The sequence below is a fragment of the Ciona intestinalis genome, chromosome 3 (assembly GCF_000224145.3).
Source record: "Ciona intestinalis chromosome 3, KH, whole genome shotgun sequence".
NCBI lineage: Eukaryota > Metazoa > Chordata > Ascidiacea > Phlebobranchia > Cionidae > Ciona > Ciona intestinalis.
In genome coordinates this window covers 2,419,665-2,438,434 of record NC_020168.2, presented here as the reverse complement: position 1 = coordinate 2,438,434, position 18,770 = coordinate 2,419,665, and the positions used below count along the sequence as shown (strand labels likewise).

The window sequence follows — 18,770 nt, the reverse complement described above, 5'->3', positions numbered from 1 at the left end:
TTAAATATCCTTACTGTGTTATAAACAATTAACAGCGGGTAATGGGAGTCGTAATGAAATATGGTCTTTGTTTACTACCAAATAGGACGAGTGGTATAAGGAAAAGATGTCACATCTCCCCCACCCTGCAGTATATAAAAGCCGAAGCAATAAAATTACACGCAGGTATTCAAGGCTCGCTTTTAATCAACACAAGGTACCAAGAAAACGTTCCAACAGTTTTACAACAATTCGTCCACGTTAACTGCTGTACAACGAAAACTTAGGCCAAATGTAAACGAAAGAAAAGTCGCAATTGCGTCAGCTATAGATTAGTAAAATACGCATGAGATGTGTCAACTAGTGAGGTCACAGCAAACTACCTAAAAGCCATAAATACAACGACAAAAGAATAAATAATACGTTGCAAATATATAGCCAGCGTCTTCCGTTGACCGTAATAGTTTAAATATTTAGTTCTGTTGGGTAAGATGAGACACCTTTAGCACATAATATCCAATTACTCGTCTTTGAAAAAAATTACAAAAGTCTATGGCAGTCATGAGGGTGCGGTTTTTTATAATTCTTAAAATGTTCTTTGTTTACTATACCAAAAAGGAACGAGAAAATTGAATTCAAAGTTGTGCTATCTTCTCCAACCCTGCTATAATCTTTAATAAAGGTGAAACCAGTGCTCCACCACTGAACAATATAGAGGCGGTTGAAACTAATCGAAATGTAACAAAAGTTGCATAAAATATGGAATAAACGAAAGTTTGTTTTACTTTAACGAAATGCACGCTTTTAATCAAAACGTTGTACAGCATTGCAACATTAGATGCTAAAATGAAAAAGAACATTTGAACAACTATATACAGGCGTCAAATATGAGCCTTTCGCAATTCCCACAAGGTATTCGCAGTGAATATTGGTTCAGAAAAATATCTTGCAATGTCAAACGACGCCTCAGAAACTAAATCTATTGCAGAAACGTGGAAAGATTTCTTTTTTTCTGATTCTGCTTTAAATGTAGATGAATCATAAAACTCTTTGTTGCCCAATAAAGCAAAAGTTATCCACAAACATAATTTTATCTTCTCTTCTAATTCTTTAATGAAGCTGCTATTGCAGCTACGTTTGTTCTTAGCTTGCATTTGGGAGGACACTACTCGTTTTATAAGGATGTATAAGAGAACAAGCAGCTTCCAATTTAAACTGGTGTTTGACCCATTTTCTACATTGATCTGCGTTCCGTCTATTTTGTGAATCAGCTCTAAAAATCGTGCATACGGATAAAGTTCTTCTGTAAAGTCCATAGCCACTAGCAAATATGCATGAATATTTCGTTTTATAAAGTATAAATTCCAGTGGTCATCGTAATACACACGAAGCGACTGAACGATATTGCAACCCATATCGACAGTACCCTTATACATCTTTGAGCAAGCGGCAAATACATCATCGTCGTTAATTTCAACCGAATCCTGATTTTTCCAACACGTCGTTATGCCACCAATTGTACCTCTTCGGGAGATGCCATTTCTTCTTCGCCATTTCCGCGTGCCGTTTTGAACCGGTAGCTGGTTTATGTATTTATTTGTATTTTGCAAATATTCAGAACTGTTTGTTGCACCTGACATGCAACTAATTCTTACGAAGTTACTGCAGAGTTGATCAGAACCTAAAATACGTTCCATCTTGGAAAAATTACTTTATACTTTTTGTCGGTGCCGCACGCCTATCTATAAACCAGTATCTTTTTTATTTGTCTACTTGCGGTCTTCGATAATTGCAATTTGACTATCTCCCGTAATTCATAGGTGACAACGAAAACAGCAGCTCTTTTATAGGCGATTTTACTTTTTTTTGTAGGGTTGCCGAATAATATATAATCGCTATTGCGCATGCGCCAAGACGCTGCTGCAGAGTTACGGAACAATTACAGTACGAGGTGTTTTAAATACGAAAATGGCGTGAAAATAGTTCCTACGCAAAATATTACTGAACACATTTTGCAGCGTTTTAAGGTACATTTCTCTCGTCTGTACTGTTGGCGTCACTATGTATAATTCTAATATATACATATGACATCATGCTGTAACGATAATTACCAGTAATCAAACAAACATCCAAATTACTTCATTGTTACACTTACCTCTGCTAGAGTTAGTATTTTTCTATTTTGGTTAGCGCGCCTGTCTCTACATTCATTAATTCTCCCGTTTCTACGCTTATATACATATATACGTATAGATTCTCCTAATTAGTTCTATACTAATTCTCATCACCGAAAGCGCAATTTAATTTATTCTACAAAATATATTGAGAAAATATTTAGTAACAAAATAACAACAACAAATGTTTCCAAAAGCGTTTTTTAAACTGCACTATGCAGTCAAAAAACATACATTTTTTTGGCGCATCGTATAAAAAAAATATATCGACGATTACAAAAGCAGCAACGAAATTATCTGTAACCAAATCCTCCCCCATCGTACAACTCCTCAGTCACCTCGTCTTCGCTGTCTTCGTTTCCTTTCATTTTGTCCGCATCACCATTACCAATCCCCACACCCCGACCAAGCGGAACTCCCACAGCCCGATGTACAGTTTCAATGGTTTTCATGTTTACGAAGTACGACAGAGTGACGGTTGGCAATCGGGCACGTAGTTCTTGCATGTAGTGATACGCCTATGTGCACGGATTTTCATTAATGGGGATATAGTGGAAATGTATGTCATGTTCAACCCAGAAACTGTTGTGCTTGACCTGTGTTTGAGAGAAGGTCTCAAAACACCAAATCACCTACAAAACCTAGCATATTTGGCGTAACCAAAATCGCCTGCTGTAATAAGTAAAACTTTGGAGTTTTAATTACACAACAACAAAAATCGAAGCTGAAAAAAATAAGTAATATTTTAAGTCTAATGGAGCTCTTCCATTTTTTTTTATTATTTTTGTAACAATGTTTCACGTCCTTCAGGTCGCTGTCATACAGACTACAAAAGTCAAAGCAAACGGTTGGAAAAACAATACACTCTCATAAGAGCTCATAAAATGCCGGCAGCAATTAGCCGCATATTTATTTAACTACCTTGTCGTTGTTGTCTTGTGAAGCACAATACTCAATAAGCAACCCATACACATCACCATAACGAACGGAAGATTCCAAGTCAGGTTCATTAATTAAAGCATGACATTGTTTTATTCCTTCTTGTGGGTCACTGTCGAACAACCTGTTGTAAAAAGCGTCAGGGATTTATATGAACGGGAATTTTATTTAAAAATTGAGAACACTGTAAGGATATTGGTCAAATATTAATCAGGTGTTTGTAATTGCTGTCAATGAAGCACACTGACTATATGTTCAGGTTATGTGATAGACAAAGCAATTACCAATGCATACAATATACCTTCGTGTCTGTATAAACTTTTTCACGAGCGCTATTCGTGCTTTTAGTTCAGTGATCTTTATTTCTTGCTGTTGCTTGTTTGCCATCTTTGCCTTAGTAAGGCATTTAAAAGCCTCAGTAAGGGCCCCCATGGCTTTCTCGTAATTCTGGTACTCGTCAATTTCAACCTGGCACAAATTGCAGATTAAATAAACCCATGACAGTTAAAAGAATGAAAATAAGATTAACATAGCAGATATTTACGTCACAGTGGATTAAAAGATTAAGTACCTGCGCACACGCATCGTAAAATCCTGCTAATGAATCGAGGGCTCGGCCTTTTGTATAGAAACTAATGATGTTCTTCATTATTTCAGGATCTTTGCGCCAATCCAGTGACTGCAGGTAGTTGGCAGCCATTACGTAGAGATTTCGCAATCGTGATACACCAGCAAAGAAAATGATCTTTTCAGTATCACCTGATTTTAACAACGCTCGCATTGCCTGTTGTAACGAGGTTATTTTAGTTGCAGGCGACATCACATTGTGCATTTTTTTATTTAAACACAACAAATGATTATTTAACTCTTTGGTTACGGTAACAAAACTTGTAGCACATACAGACGATAAATAACAATAAAACTTATTATTTTGGAATCACCAAAAACTAAAAGTGTTGTACCTTTTCCTTATCTCCGGCCTGCGTGTATTTCTTACATGCCAGGTGATATTCACCTTGATTCATGCAGCAGCTTGCTAGTTTTGCCAACAACCGTTCCCTGTAGGTGTGAAAAACATAAACAGGGGTGCGCAATGTTAGGTATTGTAGCATATTCAACTAACGTATAAGAGGGTGGGGGAAGACGGGACATTTTTAGCACATAATGTTCAAATCCTCTAATGTGTTTTAAACAATTAACAACGGTCTATGAGAGTGGTGAGGGTACAGTAAAATATTTCTTTGAATGTTTATTGTTTACTACCAAATGGGACGAGAAAATAGAATGAAAGGTGTCCCATCTTCCCCCACCAAGACCACACTGTACATAAATAACACTTCTACCAGTTGTCCCAATCGGGGCCAGACAAGAATTTAGAAAGAATGAAACCGAGGTCATAACACACAGGTGAAAACGACAGTCGTAACACACAGGTGGCTTCATTCACTTACCCTGTGTATAACTTCGTTTATTTTTTTATGGTAATTTTTTTTTAATCAGAACAATTTAACCACTGGGTTGGAGCAATGACTCTCGTGCCCCAGGGCACACGCCACGCATTGGTAATAATATCAAGCGTTGAGCAATGAACACCCTATCATTACGATGCAAGAACGAGCAACACCAGAATAATATGAATACTGAATCCCGCATTTAAATTTAAATAGAAAAGGATTTAAAACATTCTGTCGTGGGTTTCCCGAAACAAAGTAACATTTTTTTAAGGAAAAAAATTCAATAAAAAATTCTCACCGTTGGTGTTGGTCCATGTAGTCTTTTGGTACAGTTAACTTCTCAACCAACTCTTCGTTCAAACGAACATCATTATTGGAACAAATAGAAATCGCTTCAGCATACTGAAACGTTAAGACTTCTTTGTTAAAAATTAGACTAAGAATGCAAAAAATAAAACAATAACAAATTATGATACTCATTGTTGTTTATAATAAAATATTCTATAAGGATGAGAGGCTATGAAGTGACAAACCAAGCGACCTGCGGTTTGGGCCAGAGTTTTCTGTTTATGCCAACATATTTATAGTCCGGTATATTGTCTTATATTCACCTTTTTAACAACGACAAGCATAGAGACGGCTCGTTCATGTTGACCATGTTCGGTGAAAAATTCTGCACATCTTTCTAATAAAACTGGGTCAGCACTGTCGTCTAAATCTTGTGAAATAAGTTCCAGGGCACCAAATTGTTTGCTTTCAAACGCTAGTTCTAATGCACGCGAAAAGTGGCCAGCCTGTAAAAGTTTAAATATCCTTAAATTAAATTTGTTATTTCTTTTTTGTACCAGAACTCACCAAGTAACTAAAAGGAAAAGATAAGGTTTCTACATTTTATACTAAAGTGGCTCACTGCTCAAAACAAATGAGACGTATAAGCACAAAACCCAAACAATAAGAGTTCAACTTAAAGCCTTATCTGTATGGTCCAATCGAGTGCATGTTATAACTAAAATCTGGACTGTACTCAAAAATTATAGGCCACAAACTACAGAACAGTGGTAGGTAAGAATCCTGCACCTTATGGTAAAGCATAACCGCCTTATCCAGTGTGTCAGGTCGTTCCTCATAATGCCTGGCAGCTTCTATCATGTCATTGGGTGTGCTTAGCAATGCAAGGTTCATAAGCTGGTCTTCGAACCCATGCTCCTGGTGATTGTAAAATAAATATTAGTGAAACATAATGGTAAAGGTGTACGTTATGAGAACCTGCAAGACCTTAGTAAGCAACTGTCATTTGAACCAATTTTTGAGTCCATTTTCATTAAGTTTACATGGGTATATAAAAATATCAATTCTTAAAAATATTAAAAAGCAATTTAGAAAACTACATTCACAAGTTAAGAATTGAAAACAAAAAACAGCATACACATCTGTCATACTTTGCATATTCTGATGGCATTTCCATAAGCCATGGCTCTCGTAAAGAAATGGATTGCTTGTTTAATATCATCGTTGTTTTCAAATTGTCTAGCAAGATGGTAACAAGCTGCACGGTCCCCTGTTTCATTTGCCACCTCAGCAGCCTAGGGAAGTAGAAGATAATGTTTTATTTAAAAATCTTTTAATTTCTGGAAAAAAATTTAAAAAAAGAAAATATTTTGTATTTTTTGTGCTTTGCTTTTTATATAAAATCTGATTACATAAAACTTCAATGCATATTCAAATTTTTACCTTTTCTGGATTCCCACAGTAACAGAAGACTCTAACCAGAGATAATGGGTCAGCAGCTTGTTGGTAAAACTTAAGTGCGGTGTCCATCTCACCTGTGGATTCCATATATTGTGCCCACCACTTGCGAAGTTTCCTATGTAAGGTTATGTTAAAGCGAGAAATAAACATGCTACTTGGACAATTTAAATCAGAGCAACTTCAAAAGTAATAACAGACTGCCTAGTTTACTTTATCCTCGCATGGCCGGAAATGACTGTCGTTATAACACGGGTGTTGATATACCTTAAGCCAGCTTTCGGGTTACCATATATGTTACTTTGTGGGTGTTTATACCATTTAACACTGATTCAATTTTGTTAAGAATATTATTTATTTTTTTGTTAAACCAGACAACCTATGTGTGAATACTGGGTCGTAGTAATAAATATCAAGTGTCTTGCTAAGAATAAACCATCTAAGGCATTAAGTAGTTATTGTTATTAGGTCAAATTTAAACAAATAAACCAATATTTAATTTGGAAGTTGCATTTCACTTTCCCTAAATAAAACTTTCATATAATTCTCACCTGTCCTTTGTTTTCATAATGTAAGCTTCCAACATCTCTGTTTCATCAAACAACATACGTGGGACTTCAAAATATTGAGTGCCAGATTTTTCATAACTAAACAAAGATATTTTAGAACACCACATACAAAAAATTGTACACAACTAAAAAACAATCTACTTTTTTAAAACAATCTATAATTTTTAAAAACAATTTATAATCTATTAAAAAAACACATCTGTTTTTTGATTTGTTTTTGCCGCCGTTCTTAATAAAACCAAGTTAAATTCGTTGCTTTACATTTTAAATAAAGAATTTGCATATAAACACCAGCTAATCAAGACACACATACTTAGGTATTGCACCAGCAATATCTCCACAAGCTTCCAAATGTTTCGCGTATTTATAAAAAGTTGTCCGAAGATGAATTCGATCTGACAACTCAGCAGTTTCTAAAGCCTGATGCAAAATGAAGTTAACTTATAACTGGATTATTGTGGTTTTATTTAGTTTTTCCTGAATAATACATTGTTATCTGCAAGGTTTTAAAATACTATATTAGGCATTTCCATAAGGAATAGTTTTTTATTCTGTAAGAGTGGGGTCTACGCCGAGGCCGCCATAGGACCTGAGATTTAGGTCATGGTTGGCCCATTACCTTAATATGTAACATACACAACCCAACCAACCCCAGCTCACCTTCCCCCACTGTGCAGTAGATTGGTAGAACACGTTAAGCAAATCATAACGTTGACAATTCTTATACAAACGCTCAGCTTCATCCTGCACCAAATAAAATCAATTTTCCAACCTAAACTTTACAAAATTAAACTAACGTTCATTCCAAGTTCGAGTGCGAGTCGTGCAACTCGTGCATCGAGTTCCGGCTCCTTCTCGGCCTCCCTCATCGCCCTTGCTCCTCTTGCATGCCCCATATTGGCGAGACACACCTTTGCAACATCCAACCTCCTCGTCTTCACACACATCTTCGCCATGCTCTCCCACACAGCAGCCCTTACAACAACAAAACCAGTGGAGTCAAAGATAAGACAAAACCAATGAAGACTCTTAATAAATGTGACATAGATGTTCTTAATGCAATATCAACAAAGTATTCAAGCCACCATTGTGCCATTCCTGCTCATGACAAATATATTTACATTTGTCATAAAATATTTTTGAGTCTGCTACTTATTAGGAGTTTACTTTTCATTCTTTATTCCAATTTTAAAGATTAATTACGTTTCAATTTAAATAAGAGCCACTACAATATTAGCATGACAGCTCATCATAGTTGCTTCATTTTCTCACCCCTTAATCAGCTTGATTGACTTGAAAGCTTCATCCATGTCTCCAATTGTGAGGTAATAACTAAAATTAAGCATGGCCGCTTGTGACGCTTCATCGCTTTCATTCAATCCCACGAAGTCACGCATCGTTTGTCGCAAGATTGATGACTAATAAACAAAGTATAATGAATAATATACGATACCACTTAAGAGTCAACAGCCTTCTACCTGTTCTGAAACATATTCTGAAGATTTATCTTCCGCTGCTGACACCAACACGGATGTCTGTATGATCAATATTGGTAAGCAAAAGAAAACAGAATTTTGATTGTACCACACTTTAAAATTTTTTTTTTTTTCCCTTTTTTTTGAAGCATTATTTGCATTTATATTAATTTTTTTATATTCTATTAAAGTAAGGCTCACAGTGTGACATATATCACATAGATTAGGGGTCAAAAAAGAACAAAAACACCTAAGAAGACAAGGTGGTTTGCCTTTCACAGTTGTCTACACGACTCACAGATTTAGAAAAGTAGAAATTCGGAACACGGAGCCCAATAAGTTGATCATATTGTGCTTTCCTTGCATAGAAATCTTGTAGCAGCAACCCATGGTCTTGTGTGCTGAACAATGATATAACCAACACTTCAGCCTGTGGTAGAAAAATATAACATTAAGGTTTGTTTTTTTTAAAAAAGCACTTGTAATTTTTAAATAAATATTAAAATACCGGTAAAGGGCGATTTATACTGGATTCTGAGCTCAAAATAGACATAGTAGATTTACGATCGGCTTCAATGATTTCGTTTCGTGCCGCATCAGTGATTCTCGCTTCGCACGACAACAATCTGCTCTCTATCGCATCCCAGTGGACACTGATGGGGTAGCGACCTGCGATTTCTGCAGCTGCATCAGCTTTGCTCCTGTAATAAACGACAAACATCAGAAAAGTCTTTTTTTAACCAAACAGCTACTGCTATAACGAAGTTGACCTTCGACATCGGTGGCCTGCCTCTGTAGTGGGAGGGCACCTTGGCACAACTTGTGACTATTCTTTTTGAAGTAACCGTACTATTTTAAATTTTTTTAACAAAACCATGGGGTGACTTGTCAAAATATGGCTAAACTCATAGTTATCAAACATAGGAAACTTCATAGGTTAATGCAATATGTTGTTTTAAAAATTGGGAAAAATGTCACCCCAAACACTCAAAGCATTACACCTATGGTGCACTCCAAACATGTGTGGGCATTTAACAGAGACAATTTACTTGTTCCCATCATAATTAAGACAGCCCATAATAGAAAAAAATAATAACCTGTTTAAATCATCTATGTTGATGGATGAATACAAATACCCACCAACACTAAAATGTGATGAAATACAATTTCACTTACTGTTCAATATCTGTCTTAGGACCAGAGTCATTTTCAAAATCATCGTTTTCATTTGTTCCTGTGGAAAAATCGAAAAACTCCAATCTGTCACGTTCGCAGTCGTATACAAAAACTCGAAAATCTGGAACTCCATTTACCTAAAGTGTGCAAGGTGTTAAATATGAAGACAATAAAAAAACATTTACCAAAACCAACCAGCAAACAAAGTCAATGATATATGAATAAATAAACAACTATAATTGAATTATTGATTAATATGCACCACTATGTAATTTCAACTCATATTGTTAAAATCGAATGTGCAGATGAGGGTGTTACACTGTTACATAAAGGTTTACGAGGGGCATTTTATGTAATTATGTACTAAAAGGGTATTGAACAGTTTGAATAAAAAAGTTACAAAATATTTTCTTACATGTTTGTATGTGAAGGCCACTTTACTTCCGACACAATTAACCGACATTTGGTTGAAGGAACCAAAACCTTGTAATAAATCTCTCAGTTGCTTTGTGTTGCTGTGAGCTTTTGCTTCTCTAAAGTAAAACAATGTAGAATGTATTATAAGGTAATTTGCATATATGCAAATAGATTAATTTGTAGAAGAATATTTTATATGGGCCATTGCCCCGCTCCTTTACACACATTGTGTAGCTTTACAAAAGCACAAAATTATAGCAATATGATTGTTAAGGAGCATATTCCAAATCAATACTGAAAATGCATTTATTGTTTTAATAATTCTAATTTGTGTTCTGTACAACTTTACCTTCTAGTCAAATCATAAATCTTTATACAACCAGTAGAAGTTCCCACCACGATGAAGTTACCATTTACTGACATCATATCAACCCCTCCTTCATTTTCCTGCATACTGAGAAGCTGTTTCACCGTTCCCTGCAGGTGACAATTTATTTAAATTTGAATTTTAAACCATCCAAGAAAAAGTTTATTTTTTCCAGAACAAGAAATTTAATTTTCAGAAAAAAATGTGCACCTGAAAATTTCTGACTTGTATTTTCGGTCGATCTTTTGGGTCTTTTGGTTGTTCCACTGAAAACAAACTTTGATCGTGCAAAGCGTTGATTGAGGATTCACATTCAAAGCTCCCTGTTTAAATGTTAAGTTTACTAGATGTACTTTGTTAACAAATCTAACTTAATTATCCTAGTATGATGGGGTAACATCAGAAATTGCAACATGGGTATTCTATAAGGGCTTGCTTTATGTGGCTGGCAATATGGTCAATACATTATTCACTAGGAATTACTACTAAATTGTAGCTTTTGCCATTAAGTATCTTACCTGGGCCATAAATGCTAACAATGGTAGCTGCATCAAGCTTTGAAATCTTCTGGTTACAAAGCAAGTGCTATAACCACTGCTTAATGGTAGCAAGCAATAAAAGTAAGATATTAAACGAACCGTTAAGACAACATATATATCTGTATGTATCATATGCTTTGTATATATTATGTTAAATAGGGAAGATTGGTTTAAACACACACAAAAATAAGCTTTAATAAGGAAAAAGTAAAATTGATGTATCTTCAAACAAACATACCTTTAAAAATACCAGCGCTGGATGTAATTTCATACATAGATACTTGCTTGCCATTCCATACAGCTATATGTTCCTGTATACCATACAATAAGACATTTTACAAGATCATACTATTACGATGAAACTGGTTAAAAAGTCACAGGCTAAATTGACATGGCATCACAATATAATTAAAATCTTTTTATTCTATTATGTATGGGTGATTCCCAAAATACACCATCTGACTGTATCTGCAACTCGTGCTCACAGCAACACAGGACAAACTTCCGCAGAATGTTTATCCTTGCTTGGGCAGTAAGTCACCACTTTATTTATATATCAAAAAAAAATGAAACTATCTGGTAAAAAACTTATATAGACCTATAAATAATAAGCCTATTAATTATATCCAAGACTTACAGAAGCTGCAGCTATTCCATTATATGGTATTGTAGTTTCAAATTCAATGTGACCACTTGGTCGATTTAATGGCTGGTTCAAGTGTTGAGGTGATAGGCCTAATCCTGAGCAAAATTAGGAAAGATTACTTCAATTTATAATTTTATACGGAAACTGGACAGTTCAGTCAAAAACAGCGCTAACAATAAAATATATAAAAACATATGTACTGTCAAAAAACTTTCAACCCTTAAATATAAACAAATAAAATCTATATTTGTAAATGGCAATAGAATACTTTTTTAAGTATATGGTCAATTACCACACTATTTTGTTTTAGGTATATCCACAATTACCACAACCCCACTTACCCATACTTTGCGTCCAAAATTATTGCCTATTTTCTCACCCATCGTTGTTTATACACTTAAAAATTTGGACAATTACCTATAAGTGTAGATTCCTTCTCCGGTTTTCTTCCAATAAAATCCACAGCAACACTGCGTGGACCAGACTGTATGGCAACCATGGTTGAGGAGAGACACCACTTCATCTTCTGCTCTGTGAGAAGAAGTGCTCCCTCCCCTCCTCCTACTGCTAACACTGGATGGTTGGGGCACCACTGGCAAAATATTAATTGATTTGTTTTTATTTTTTTAATATGTTTTTTATATCATTGTATTATTGTAAACCAAAAATCTAATTCGACTGTAAAGTATATACATAAAAAATATATTTTGAAAAATTAAAATAATTTTACATTCACAAATGCCAAGTATTGAAATTTGCGATGATTGTATTACCAATGCAAACAACCATAAATTTTAATCAGACAAAAAAATCCAAAAAAATCCATAACAGCTAAACACCTTCAAACTATTGCAGGGAATTTCAAGCGAAATAGCTGACTGAAGCTTCCATCTGTCTTCAGCTTCAACTTTGGAATCTTTTCCGGTCGCCACAGAATTCCACATCGCGACACGACCTTCACTTGTACCAGCAGATAAAACGCCTGTTTGGGTGAAATGTTAGCACACCATTATAACATGTTTTGAACAAGCAACTAGAATGGTGGATTGGTTATTTTAAGTTGTTTATTTGGATGGTAAAAAAGGTAAAATAATCACTAATCAGTTCCATGTTTGATGTTTCTGCTTTAATCAACATATTTGTTTAAACTAGACTAGAACTTTAGATTCCTAATAAATACAAATTTAAACTTTAAATTTATGACACAGCAAAAAGTACATGACAATAATGCATATATATTTAACTGCCGTGTAACAATGTGGTTTCTCGGCAATAAATTATTTAAGAAGTGATATTATGTGAGGTGCGGCAGTAAAAAACCAGTATGTGAACCAACTTTCATGATAGATAGATATCGTGATTAAAACCTTGATTTTAATGTTAACATTATAATAATTTTTTTCTTATATGGTTGTTTGAAGTAGAATAAACAAATTGTTTGTTGGAAAAAAAATAAACTAAAAAAATATGATTGAAACACTCAAGAGTAAAAAGGCACTAACACGATAAACGATTTATCAAAATATAATTACTTGGCCGCTTAACAATGTAACTAACTAAATATAAATTTGGAAAACACGAGATTGCAATATCAGAATATACAAAAATATACACCCTTTATATATGTTAATTGTTAAAAACCTGGTCAGGAAATATGTGATTCGGAGGCTAACCGTATACCATCTTACCCCACAGTACTAAATATATCACACCAACAAGCTTATCTACCTTTGCCCGGAAAATAAGAAACATTATTGATGGACTCTCCTTTCTCAAATCCCATATTTTCATCCAAGAGCAAAGCAAAGTTATCTCCATTTACTAAATCCCATAAACTAAATTAAAAGTAAAAATTTAATGTGTTATACCTTGTATATTTATTGAACATATTTCCATAACTGAAAAGTTTTAAATTAAAAAAAACGTATTTCGTAACCAGTAATATCGTTCAGATTTGTTTTTTTTCAGATAAAAAAATAGGACATGTTAAAATAAAATAACGTGGTTAAAGACAAGGCTGTTAAATAGTCGTTTTTATATAGTAGGGTGGGGGAAGAAAGAACACCATTAGCAAATAATATCCCAATATCTTAATCGCGTTAAAACAAATAACAACGGTCTGTTATGGTGTTGAGGATACCGTTTCATAATTCTTTGAATGTTCTTTGTTTACTGAAAAAATAGGGCGTGAAAATACAATGAAAAGGTGTCCCATCCTCCCCCACCCTACTATATATTTATATTGCAAAGGGTAACATTGTTTAGTGCATATAACCCATTTTTTTTCTTATTCTTGTAAACAATTTTAGCCTTAATGTAATCACAATGACAAAATATCAACTTTATGTAAATTTACCGCAAAGATTGGTCAGAGGTTGCCACAGCAAGGAGATGTCCACCTGCCCAAGCTAGTTTAGCTTTACCTTCCTGACCACTGAACTTAACACTCTCCATTTGTTCAGTTGAACCATCAGACATTACTTTCATCTTTATTACCTGTGGGATAGGATGGTTACAAACAGATGGTTACACAGTTTATGAAAACAACACAATTTGGAAAACATATTTACCTGCAGATCAGTAGAAATCGCGACTAAAAAATCCTTTTCTTTGTTGAATAACAACTGTTGAATGGGATTGTCCAATTTTAAACAATCATTGTTTAATCCTTTTTCATCAATGTACTGAATACCACCTGAATAATATTTTCATGATACATAACTTTTACCTTCAAAAAAGCAAGCTTAACATTGGATGAACTGTTTGTTTAAATATAAAATAAATAGATTTTTGTGATAAGTTACACATTAGACCATACCGTTTGATAATCCAACATAAAACGTCACGCCTTCAGTGCGCGTGGGGCGTGAATTGATTCTGTTGGCAGACTTTTTCATATCAGCAAACATGTCGAGTGCTGTTTCATCTCCACTCACCGCAGCTCTTGCCAAGTAAGCAATGCTTCAAAGAATAATGCTTGATTTGAAACAAAATGTAGTGCAAACATAATTTTAAAAAGACAGATCCGAAAAAATTTCTATGGAGGTACACACTGCAAGATACATCATAAAATTTTAGACTATTTTTTTTTACTAAGGGACAAGATTGAAAACTTCCAAAAATAAAATACTTAATATCATGATCTGATGTAGTTTCCAACCCTTGTTTCACCACACAATCAACCACAGAAGCTCCAAGATCATGTCGGCATAAAGGATTGTGTTGGACTCGACCACGTGCATCAGCTTTCCACACAGCGAAGACACCTTCCTAAACCAATGTAAATATGAAAAGAAACATTAATTAGTATAATATGATTATCTAGCAAAGTAATTCAAGAACAAAAACAACCCAAAAAGTATATATATATTTATTTAGTTTGCATAGACACATTTTGTCAGGGTGATTGCTTGTTTTGCTTTTTCTATAGATGCTGTCTGTTCCCAATGAACACTGACGTGATCATAATTATTCAGTAAGTTATGTGCGAAAACAGCTAATGCGAAACCTACAGTAATTGTTAAGAACCCCCTCAAAATTAATTACCAGGACATTTTTCACTAAATAGTCTATGTTTTAAACTGACTAACATTTTAGTGTGAACAAATTGATTTATGTTGGTAAAATTAATGTCCTCCCTTAAATAAAAAAAGGTTTAAATTTCTGATTCCGAAAAAGATTTCTAGGGGATTTAGTAATTAACAGTCTAGTCTATAATGTGCATCCTTAATTACCATAGGGTAAAATTATAAAAGTTGAGCAGTGTTTATCAGTTAGATCTACCATTACAGACCTTGTCTCCAGTGGCAAGGCGAGTGCCATTACTGGACCAAGTAATAGTGGAAAGAGCTTTCATGTGAAGACTTGGTATTTCATGCAATTCCTTCTCCTGGTCGTTCCACACAAGAACTTCTCCGTTTTCCCAACCCACTGCTAAAAGTTTTCTGGTTGGATGCCATGCAGCAGTTGTTGGGGGAGTGGATCTGTGCATGAGAGGAGTCTTGCTTTCTTTCACACCCTGCATAAAAGTAATTTAAGTAAACATAGTTTATTTAAGTTCAGTGTGATGGTAGCCCATACTGGAAAGAATGGCCTGCATGAAGTCTGGGCGTGCCAAAAATACGTGTGCTTTGTTAGAAGTAAATCCATACTGCAATATTGAAACTTAATCAAAAAGTCCAAAAAATATTAATAAATATTCTTCGCGCCAAAACAATCGTTCCAACTGGACAGGTACCAATGACCACAATGGAGCAAAACCTTACCTGTTTATCATATAAATTCACTGCACCACTGTCATCTTCAACCAATGAGGTACACACTGCTAATACAGCATGCTGCTCGTGCCAGGCAAGGCACTTCACCACCGATCCTGGTGAACTTTCCAAGAGGCAGTCAAAATATAAAGCCATTATAAAAGGTACTTTGTTTAAATGCAGTTATTCGCAAAACGATTATAAAAAGAGAACTTCGTCATCAACGAAAGATAATCCAATTACACAATGCAGAAATCTGTGAACAGTTAAAGTCATTTGTCTCATAATAATATCAACAAACATAGACTTACATAAACTAGGTTACCTATTTAGGTAAATGTCTTAAAGATAAATTAACTTACAAACGAAAGTTTGACGAAGTTGGTAGAAGCTTGGAATGTTGTCATCTTATTTCAAGCTGTTCATAGCGAAGTTTTATTCTTTAGGGGGCTGCGTAATTACAGGTTAACGGTCATAAACATAAACAAATGTCAAAAAAAACGAAAACATAAAAAATCGCTAAACAATTTTTAGTTCCCACATAACATATAGTGTTTTTCACTGATGGCAAACTTGGACAACGTTTATAAAGAAAAAAACAATCACTCGGGTTTCTGTTTCTTTATTACAGGGGAATCACGAATTTCCAGATTTGATGTATCCATGTAATCAACACACGCATTTTAACACCTGTATAGAAGTAAATCGTTGTTACTGGACACATTAAAGCGAACATTGTAGCGATTTCATCAGTTCAAACACACATTATTTTGCACAGTCATTATTTGCAGAGCGTTAAACTTGCATAAACATGCTTTTCGCTCGTTGTCTACGGTGTTCCACTGAATATTTGTTGCAGCCGCTGGGTAAAAATCTATTAAGAGCCACAAAAGTTACACCACAGTTAACAATGGCAACCAGAAATTTAAACATTGAAGCAAATGGAGACGATTGTTTGGAAGACTACAATTACGTTTTTAAACCTGATTTGCTCAAGTACGTATAGGTATAGTTTCATATCTACATTAAGGTTATTTTTTTCATATACCGTATTTATGATATTCCTAGGTAATCAAATTTCTTTTGATTTAAGCATTACCTTTTCTTATACAGAGATAAAGTGGCCTTTATTACTGGAGGGGGATCAGGGATCGGTTTCCGAATTACTGAAATATTTATGAGGTTGGAAATTGTGTTGATGTGGTCATAATCCTTTAAAATAACATTGTTTAAATGTTAGGATAATAACTATTTGACTACACAGTTTAAATTAACCCAATATAACCAATCTTCCTGTTGTCAGACATGGATGCAAGACGGCAATTGCAAGTCGAAAAATAGAAAGAGTTAAAGAAGCTGCTGATAAATTGACTGCTGCTACTGGTGTTGAATGTTTTCCTTTACAAATGGATGTTAGAAATGTAAATATTTTAACTTGTGCCAAGTTTAATATTTAGATTTTATGATCTGTTCTTCCACAGCCAGCAGAAGTTGATCAAACCGTGAAGAATATTGTTTCACATTTTGGAAAGCTAGATATCCTGGTTAACAGTATGGGATATTTTGACATAAAGAAACCTACAGCTTTATATAACTAATGGTTTTGAACAGATGCTGCTGGAAATTTCTTGTGCCCTGCTGAATCCTTGTCGGCAAATGCATTTAAAACGGTTATGGAAATAGATACAAATGGGACCTTTAATGTGACGAAGTCTGTCTTTGATAATTATTTCAAGGTGATGTAATGACTAGTTCCATACAACATAATATTTAAATAGTTTTTGTTCACAGGAGAATGGGGGCAGTGTTGTAAACATTACAGCAACCCTTGGTTATAAGGGAACTGTTATGCAGACACATGCAGGATGTGCTAAAGCAGCAATAGGTGATTTATTGAAGCATGTTGTTAAACCAAGTGTTTTTACTGATATTAGTTACCCTAAAATTGTTTCAATGCTGCAGATACAATGACAAAGCACTTGGCTGCTGAATGGGGACAATATGGTGTTCGAATTAATGGAATTGCTCCTGGTCCTATTGGTGGAACTGTTGGAATGGCAAAACTTGGTGAATTTAACAACTTTTAAAAATCATATATTAACAAGAGTGCTCTGATTCATACGTGCCCGCTAACAAGTTACCTTGTATGTAACTTTGTGGTTAATTATTTTTTATGTATATTGTATGGCTGATAGTTTGGACAGCCCATTCTTGCCAACTGGATTGGAGCATACATCGTTAAGTGTTTTGCCCAAGAAGACATACGGTCACAATAGTAGCAGCTACCAGCCTTGAATCCAGAATCTTTTAGTTAGAGGCATGCATGCTAACCAACTGTAAGCACAATTTTTTACCTTTTTTTAGCAAATGTAATCTGTATTGGAAATTGCTAAACAAATTAAACTCTTATATTGATCTTAAACTTTAGGTGGAAAAAGTGACAAAGCAGAGATGATGAAAAAATCCATTCCACTTCAGCGATGGGGACAGAAAACTGAAATTGCTGACAGTGTGTTGTACTTGGTCAGCCCTGCTGCTTCATATGTGACTGGTACAGTATTAGTGGCTGATGGTGGAAGTTGGTTGACAAGCTTTAATGATCCAACCATGATGCACATGCTGATGAAAAGCTCTATGTGATATTACCATCATAGCTCATTGTTTAATTTTAATGATAAATAATCGCATTGTAGTAACTTTATCTGTCTTCCAATTCAGACTTAACATTGAATACATACAAATCAAATGCAAAGTATTTTATTGAAAGATTATACAAAAGGCAGTATAAGGGAATGATTAGACAACCAGTTAAGACACAATTGCTTTTGCCAAGTTATTTGTTAAAGCAACACGCAGATGCTGCATTCGTTTCAGGTGATTGTTTTTTTCAGTTTCAGAAAACTTTTCAAGAACCTGAAAATAAAGAGGGTGATAACATACATTTGGGTCCCTTCTCAAAATCCCACCTTTTTCTTTTGATCGAGTGTATTCAAGCAGGATAATACGTTAGTGGTTTCCTCCACACCATAAATT

The 18,770-nt window shown here is 34.7% G+C and overlaps 2 protein-coding genes and 1 long non-coding RNA gene across 3 annotated transcripts; 1 reads left to right on the top strand and 2 right to left on the bottom strand.

The window, feature by feature from the left end:
- Window positions 1–2,257: 2,257 nt before the first annotated feature.
- LOC100176326 (intraflagellar transport protein 140 homolog) lies at window positions 2,258–16,114 on the bottom strand. Its single transcript, XM_002125412.4, has 34 exons — window positions 16,100–16,114; window positions 15,747–15,993; window positions 15,275–15,499; window positions 14,612–14,751; window positions 14,300–14,442; window positions 14,052–14,176; window positions 13,838–13,977; window positions 13,210–13,316; window positions 12,321–12,463; window positions 11,899–12,073; window positions 11,473–11,576; window positions 11,074–11,146; window positions 10,507–10,619; window positions 10,279–10,406; window positions 9,928–10,045; window positions 9,513–9,649; window positions 8,845–9,037; window positions 8,635–8,766; window positions 8,340–8,396; window positions 8,134–8,279; window positions 7,659–7,836; window positions 7,522–7,605; window positions 7,175–7,281; window positions 6,844–6,939; window positions 6,278–6,410; window positions 5,986–6,129; window positions 5,624–5,752; window positions 5,158–5,340; window positions 4,845–4,948; window positions 4,055–4,151; window positions 3,664–3,876; window positions 3,394–3,560; window positions 3,075–3,216; window positions 2,258–2,671 (listed from the first exon to the last, which is right to left on the bottom strand). The coding sequence occupies exons 2-34, from the start codon at window positions 15,891–15,893 to the stop codon at window positions 2,447–2,449; spliced, it is 4,548 nt and encodes a 1,515-aa protein (XP_002125448.2). The 5' UTR covers window positions 15,894–15,993; window positions 16,100–16,114; the 3' UTR covers window positions 2,258–2,446.
- A 270-nt stretch (window positions 16,115–16,384) lies between these two features.
- LOC100185689 (peroxisomal 2,4-dienoyl-CoA reductase-like) lies at window positions 16,385–18,485 on the top strand. Its single transcript, XM_002131619.5, has 8 exons — window positions 16,385–16,733; window positions 16,851–16,919; window positions 17,041–17,158; window positions 17,219–17,288; window positions 17,349–17,473; window positions 17,529–17,622; window positions 17,700–17,804; window positions 18,166–18,485. Exons 1-8 carry the CDS (start codon window positions 16,549–16,551, stop codon window positions 18,375–18,377), a joined length of 978 nt encoding a protein of 325 aa, XP_002131655.1. The 5' UTR covers window positions 16,385–16,548; the 3' UTR covers window positions 18,378–18,485.
- On the bottom strand, window positions 18,479–18,770 carry LOC104265513. The gene is made up of 2 exons (XR_717175.3): window positions 18,704–18,770; window positions 18,479–18,650 (listed from the first exon to the last, which is right to left on the bottom strand). It is a non-coding gene; the product is annotated as an uncharacterized LOC104265513 (long non-coding RNA).

Coding starts and splice junctions, on each gene's coding strand:
- LOC100176326 (XM_002125412.4), bottom strand. CDS start 15,893: ATGGCTTTATATTTTGACTGCCTCTTGGAAAGTTCACCAGGATCGGTG. Junction 9,650..9,927: donor TGGCCTTCACATACAAACAT/GTAAGAAAATAT, acceptor TGCACACTTTAG/GTAAATGGAGTTCCAGATTT. Junction 8,280..8,339: donor CAGAATATGTTTCAGAACAG/GTAGAAGGCTGT, acceptor TTTGTTTATTAG/TCATCAATCTTGCGACAAAC.
- LOC100185689 (XM_002131619.5), top strand. CDS start 16,549: ATGCTTTTCGCTCGTTGTCTACGGTGTTCCACTGAATATTTGTTGCAG. Junction 16,920..17,040: donor ATTACTGAAATATTTATGAG/GTTGGAAATTGT, acceptor TCCTGTTGTCAG/ACATGGATGCAAGACGGCAA. Junction 17,159..17,218: donor TACAAATGGATGTTAGAAAT/GTAAATATTTTA, acceptor GTTCTTCCACAG/CCAGCAGAAGTTGATCAAAC.